Source organism: Eschscholzia californica, unplaced genomic scaffold, assembly GCF_041429995.1.
Source record: "Eschscholzia californica isolate CP2 unplaced genomic scaffold, dmEscCali1.0.p SCAF_3, whole genome shotgun sequence".
Taxonomy (NCBI): Eukaryota; Viridiplantae; Streptophyta; class Magnoliopsida; order Ranunculales; family Papaveraceae; genus Eschscholzia; species Eschscholzia californica.
The window spans coordinates 18,011,874-18,019,443 of NW_028238420.1; the positions used below are offsets into that span (position 1 = coordinate 18,011,874).

Consider the following 7,570-nt stretch of genomic DNA (forward strand, 5'->3'; position numbering starts at 1 on the left):
TGTAGAGAGCAAACCACTCTCAATCTTCTCCTTCCTTTTCCAGCTCGCTATCAATTTCTTGTTTATGTTAAGTCTCTGAGAGAGGTAATATCTTGATTGGAATTAAGTCCTTCAAATCAGCCTCCCTAAAAAAATCTCTTTGAATTCTTTCTCTCTATGTTCTTCTTTGTAGATTTTCGAATCTTGTATTTCCATCTTTGTTCCTGATTTTATTTCCATTTCTCTCTTTAAATTTCTCTAACCAGTAGAGAGAGAAAGTGACGAGATGGGGAGAGGCCACGGTTTTATCAAGGGTTATTTTCCTAATGGCCCCCAACTTTGTGACCAGCTTCCCGCCTGGCCCCTTCTTTACGAGAAATACCCATATGGCCCCCTTCCGTTATAACACCGTTACTCTCTCTCCTCCATCTCTTTTTCTCTCTCTGCCATGTCACGCCACATCATCTGTTAGCCACCTCACCACCTTCTCCGGCAGAGGTCGCCGTCCGACCAAATTTCCGGCCAGCGACCTTCAAACTAAAATTTTTATTTTTTTCTTCTTCTTCTCCCTCTCTCCTGTTTTCTCTCTCTTCTTCTTCGTCTCTCTCTCTCCCCCTTTCTTCTCACTCTCTCTCTCTCTCGAAAATGGCCGGCGAAGGGGGGAACCCTTCGCCGGCCGTCGGTCTGGGGAAACCAGACCTTCGAAGGTCTGGGATAACCAGACTGACGGCCGGCGAAGGGTTCTCCCTTTCGCCGGCCATTTCAGAGAGAGAGAGGGTGTGAGAAAGGGGAAGAGAGAGAGAGAGGAAGAAGAAGAAGAGAGAGAAAATAGGAGAGAGAAAACAGGAGAGAGAGAGAGAGAAGAAGAAGAAGAAATTTATTTTTATTTTTTTTTAGTTTGAAGGTCGCCGGCCGGAAATTTGGCTGGCCGGCGACCTCTGCCGGAGAAGGTGATGAGGTGGCTAACAGATGATATGGCGTGACATGGCAGAGAGAGAAAAAGAGATGGAGGAGAGAGAGTAACGGTGTTATAACGGAAGAGGGCCATATGGGTCTTTCTCGTAAAGTAGGGGGCCATGCGGGAAGCTGGTCACAAAGTTGGGGGCCATTAAGGAAATAACCCTTTTATCAATTACCCATTTAATAGGGTAGTCGTTGACTGACAGAAACAGATAAGATCAGGTGTAACATGAATCACCGAGTTAGTGTGCGTCCGAGTAGGTTGACCGTCGGATGCAAGATGATGAACGCGCACGGTCTTGATCTTCCCGGACTACCTTATATATTGCGTCACGTCACATGGAATCAGACCCATGAGCAGATCCCCACAAATCTGGGCACCAATCCGTAATGAGTTGTTGTCAAATAGGAAAGACTCAGTGCTTCTCGTGCGGTTTAAGAAGCTAGGACACGCACCTAGATGAAGCCAAGTACTTGGAATCAACGACAGCCGTTCAATCGACGATTTCAATCGAACCCTTGACCAAATATTTCAGCAGAAGAGGGTTACGGTCGACTGAGAATAAATTTTACCTAAAACTGATGATAGTAATAAGAAGCCTGAGAAAGGGGTTTGCAGAGGCAAAACAAAAATTTTCAAGAGATTTTTATTTGACGACATATTTATGCCTAAATTTTTTAACTTTGATTATAGCCGACGCTAGATGAAAATCCTAGATTTGCCACTGCATATTATTTCTTAACAATCTTAATATGTGGGAAAGATTTTATAGCGATGTTTGATCTAGCTTTATAGGTTAGGATGAAATTAGTTAAACGTTTTGATGGTCATAGTTTGTGTAAGAAGAAGAACATGATGTGGGTTGATGGTGAATAACATGATAATTTTGACATGCCAATCACAAACCAATTTTTCACATAGATTTAACAAAACAATTTTTCACACAGTAATTTTGACATACAAATTGGGCCAAACTAATAAACCAATGATGTTTCAGGTACTTAAGGATATGAGTGTTGGGTTATGGTGTCCCCTGGTGTTGGTATCGGAAGCTCAGACATCTAATATGTCTAACAGTAGTATCCCCAGGATCTCATGCATAATATAATATGAAATAAGAGTTAGAGATTACCTTAATCGCTAGTTTTTCCTCGAACGTTTCTAATCGCTTTTGAGAAGACCAAGAGCTCCAATTGTAGGTCCTCTGCTTGGGACACCGAGCAATCACCTTGCTCTCCCACCTTGTTTTTTGCTAGAACTCCAATGGTAGTTAGATTGAAGAACACTTCTTTGACTAGATAGATAGTTGGGATTAATTCTCTCTTTCTTACTCTACTTGATGTTGTACAATAAGAGAGCTCCTTGAGAATTTTTCACATATTATTCAACTCTTAAGAGACATTATATAGAACCCTAAGTTAGAGTAAAACCCTAATTAGGTTTCCCAAAAATCCCTTTTGAATACGATTTAGGAAATAGTCAAAAATAGAAATCTATTTCTATTCTCCAATTCCCTTATTCTTGTCGGCCAAGGTATGCCCTAAAAGGGCAGATCTGGCCGGTCCATATAGTGTGGTTGTCCAAGCTTGACCGACCCCTATAATGGGCCTTTAAACTCATTTAAGTGCCCAACCCAAATTCCCCTTCCTTGGGCCTTTTATACTATCTTTGCCTAAACTTCTTTTAGGCATTTTGGACATATCTATGTGTCTTACCCATGCATATATGTCTCATCCCTCTAGTCATATCTTCCGATCAAGTTGACACTCTTTGTATAACCCGTTGTAGGATGCAGACGAAGTTAGTCGTGAATCGCTTTGCGATTCAACGATCATAGTTGGTTTCTAGCTAAATACTACAACCCCTAAAGCATCCAGACTAGATAATCTTCTTCATCAATTGTCCTATCCGATAAGTTTGATTCACTATTAAGCATTAGTGAATCAAACTTTGCCTGACAATAGAACTTAGAATCAGACTTTGTTTGTGAAGCTATGATTCTCAAAATCGGAAAAATTTGTGACTTTTAACAATTTAGTCTGTTAGTGCACATCCAACAGAAAAGTGAGAAATGATTCAGTATAAACATCAACAAATAATAAAATAGTATAAAATATCTATTAAATTATAACCAACATTTAAACAGTAACCAACCAAAAGTAATAATATAAAACCAACTATTCCATTGTTTTGCCACTTGAACTAGGATCTCCATCCTTATTATCTTCATTGGAAACTGCTAATGTCAAAATTTGTCTTTCTAGAATCAGTCAAGGGGGTAAGACTTCTATTTTGAATCCCGCTTTGCTACTCTCGATATGGGGGCGACACCTACCTGCAAGGAACTCAGAAACCTTTCCGACGCTCAAGACAGTCAGATTACCCTTGCAGTTACATAATTGAGTATTGAGTGATCCTGAGTTTAGAAATTAGACCTTTAGTTGATCGTCAAGCTCCAGCCTTAGTTTGTGATTGTGATGTAAGCATCGTGCCTTCTTCGAGGCGATCTCATTACCTTTTATAGGCTTTTTTGACCGACTAGTGATAGGCGACTAAGATCCACCATGTTGTATTGGAACTTATTACGTAGTCTGAAGATATCAAGATTCCTCTTTGAGATTATCCTGAATATTTGATATTTAGAAGTTACCTTGTTCCAGGATACACACTGTTTCGGGTAGATCGTGTTCTCTAATCTTGTAGATTCTTTAGGAGAAGTTTCCTCCTTGCGGGGACTCTTGTAACCCAAGTTTGATAAATACTTAAGATCCTCTCCGATTGAGATCTTTGATAGGATTTGGGATTAACTAAGTAAACATTAGGCATGCTTTTACCCTCATGTTTCGGGATTGAGGTATCGACCCCACTTATGCGGATCCCTCTAATTTTCTCGTAAATCTCAGAGACAAACCTGGTTGTATTTGAGTCAGGGCAGGACTTAAGCACCTCAGACGATCGTTACCAACCCCCCAAGTTCAAGGCATGAGCGTCAGACCTCTTTCGAGTTTAACATCCCTTTTAACTTGACACGGACCCGTTGGGCTATTGGTCTTTCTTGACTTATTGACCATAGTCAACTAATGACCATTTTTTGGATCATCGAGTACTTGATCCTAAACTCTTATTACAAGACTCAATGATGAGAAAATTGATACAGTTGAAACTAAAATTACAATGCCCTACTCATCCTTGCTCAAACCAAAAGGAAATTAGAAAGGCACACATCTGTGCTAAAAACAAATAGAAAAAGATTAATCATCATACTACTCTCCACATTCACAAACATCTACATATAACCACATTATATGATATTCATAAGATCAAAAAAATTATGCAACTGTGGACGTCTCTAAGACTTAGAATCATTGTATGCTGCATTTCCCGAATTTGTGGACTCATATAGTTTTGGGAGATACTTTTGACATCTTTATGCGAAAGAGCCTTAAGTCTACTTGCGTATAAATTAGAGGAAAGATGTGCTTTGATTTTCTATATGTTGATTTAGAAAATCAATTTTTTTGGGCCTTTGATCGACTCTGCTCAAGGTTCGGAGAAACATAGACGTGAAATTGGAGAAAAATGAAAAAACTGTCACTTGGTCCAAGGCGAGGCTTTTCCCGAGCTTTGACGTGTGTTTCTCCGAACCAACTGACAAGACGTGTGTTGGCCATAGTTTGAGACACGTCTAGGCCAGAAGTACAAGATTCTCTTAGACTCGAAGGCCAAGACTAGTTATTTAAAATTTGCAAAACTCTTTTCCAAGGGATTTGTAAAACTGATTTTATCACTTTTGATACTCTTTCAAATGTAAAATCTTTTCAAAATCAAACCCCTTTGGAAACCCCTGTCAATTTTAATTTTGAAATTCAATATGAAGATTTTATCAAATCTTTTCTGAAATTCTCTGAACACTCCTTTCAGATCTATCTAAAATAAATCAAAATTTCTCATTATTTAGTTCGAAACTGATGATGCGTAAAATATCCAGACGTTGACTAACGTCTGAAGAGTCAAAGGCCAGACCAGAAGTCTCTTGGAACAACTCGGCTTAAGGCAGCAGAACAGCTAAAACCCCTGATGGTCCACCGCACATTCCCCTAACTGGGAGGTCGGCCAGAAGAAACCAGCTATGCACAGAACGCTCTCGGCATGGATAGATCAGCCCTGGGATTTTCAAAGGAATAAGGGGGGTTTCCACAGGTTCGGCCCATATCTTACGCCTAGAACTGGGAAGATATCTGCGCTGCGCGACCTAATGACTTAATCCCGGACTTTCCAGAAAGATCTCAGTCGGTTACACATCTTGAAGTGTTTAAGCCCGATTGGACTCCACGTATCTAAAAGAGGAAACTTCTCCTTTAGAGTTTATCATTCCGGCATGATATCAACAAAAGTATCCTTGAACTTAGGAACTTTCCCTTATCAAAGATCCGGGATAGACTCGAAGAGAAAATCTAGATATGCCAAAGAGGTAACTTCTATTACGATTTAACAGCAACCGCCTCACCACTGCCACTAAGGACAGTCGGCCTACCTTCGCCTATAAAAGGCCCCCCACATCGTCCTTCAAAGGACACGATCTCGGGAGAACAAACACACCCTCTCTCCTAAAAATAAGATCTCTTCATACCAGAAGGATCACCCCAAAAAACAGAGCTCTCATAACTCGCCATCCAAAAAGATCAATCAACATTCATTCCTTTACTGCAAAGAGTACCCTGACTGTCTTGAGCATCAGAGCGATTTTCGAACCCTTTCCAGGTTTTCCCCCCTTTGGGAACAGACGAACAGAAGCAAGGAATCAGGAGCTAGAGCAAGGAATCAGGAGCTGGAGCAAGGAGTCAGGAGCTGAAGCAAGAAGCAAGGAGCAAAGAAGCAGAGCAGAGGAGCGGAGCAGAGTAGAGAAGCAGAGCTGAACAGAGGAATATCTCCTCTCATAACAGAATATACCATCATAACGGAGGCTGTCATGCATCAACTCCCTTTTTCATGATGATTTAACCGGAAGCCAATTTTCGACATCAGCATTTGGCGCTAGAAGGAGGAGATCACTCCAGCAAATCCTCACATTCGGTAACTCAAATCCTACTTAATACTTCTTTAGAACTAATCACTTTTTTCTAAAGACCTTCAGGAAGACATGCCAGCAGAAAAACGAACACCCGGTGAAGACCGAGAAGGATCTTTATATCTGTAATGATCTCAGCAGCTCTCGAGCGGCTTAAGGTCGAAAGAAGGAAACAAGAAGAGAGAATAACGAAACTTCAGAGAAACCTAGACGTAGCAGAGGCTAGGCTGAAATCCCTGCTCGGCAAAAATCCGAGAACGGCGGATAATCTGAAGGGTCCTTCATTCTCGGGGAATAGGATCGCTCTCAAAAACAAAAATTTTTACTAATCTCACCCAAGCCCTCCTCGATGCGTTCGGAAAGCCCTCCGACGAAAGGGCCGCCAACTTAAGTCAAAAAGGCCAGACTGATAGCCAGGGAATTCAAGACACGACCCCAGCGATGACAGCAATCAGGCGCTTGATAGCACTGGCGAAAGAGCTCGGCAAAATATCAGAAACTCTGGCGGAAATATTCGCCGAGGCAGAAACGGAGTCCCAATCTGAGGGCGAAGAAAGTGTCAACGTCATAGCTGGAGGACCAACTCGTGCAGAGGACAAAAGCAACAAACGACGACGGAAGAATCTGAAGATCATGATGATACGAGACGAGGCTACGCCTCCGATAATATTCACTAATGATGACCTGAGAGGAGTAATCGCGCCTCACGCAGACCCCTTGGTGATAACATCACTGATTGCCAATCGAAGAATAGGGTGTATCCTGATTGACACGGGAAGCTCCACAGAGATCATAAGCCGAGCATGCCTCCAAAAACAACAGGTGAGAGCACATCACACCGAGACTTATGATCATTACTTGACAGGTTTCGGCAGAGATCGACTACGAGCTGGGGGAAAGATCACTTTACCCATACTCATCGGAGAAGGAGCGACCAGCCGAGCACAAATGATGGAATTCGTGATCATCGACGAGCTACACGCGTACAACATTATCCTGGGAAGGAACTTCTTGAAAGAATCACCAGCTATGATCTCTTTGAATCACTTAACCCTGAAATTCCCGATTCCGGGAACGAACCTGGTGGGAACAATAAAAGGAGATCAAGCGACCGCCAGGGAATGTTACGCCGTTTCAGCTCGGCATTGTCGACGACCAGCAGTGGTTCCCACCCTTCCAAGCATCAGAAAAATCACCAACTTCGATCACACTGTAAACATGTAAGAATAGCGCCGCTAAGGTCAGTATCGCTCCTCAACCGCACAAAGAATACGTATATATTATTCTAGCCATTAGGCAGGAAGAGTAGCGTTACTAGCTACATATTTTATCCATATATATATATATATATTATTTTAGTCGTTGGGCAAGAAAAGTAGCGCTACTCGCTACGTATTTTAAATAATTGAATAAAATATTTTCGGTAACCAGCTACACGTTTTCTCTAGCAAAATAAAATATTTTTTACAAAAACACCATAACAGGAGGAGTCCTAACTAAACTCATCTCGCTCTGAATCGAGCAGGTAGGCCTGACAGCGAAAGCCACGACCAGGGGAAGGC

At 41.7% G+C, this 7,570-nt stretch overlaps 1 protein-coding gene across 1 annotated transcript; it reads left to right on the plus strand.

Moving 5' to 3' along the window:
• The first annotated feature begins 6,449 nt into the window (after window positions 1–6,449).
• LOC147548799 (uncharacterized) lies at window positions 6,450–7,232 on the plus strand. The gene has a single exon (XM_086668121.1). It carries the CDS (start codon window positions 6,450–6,452, stop codon window positions 7,230–7,232), a length of 783 nt encoding a protein of 260 aa, XP_086524247.1.
• The last annotated feature ends 338 nt before the right edge of the window (window positions 7,233–7,570 follow it).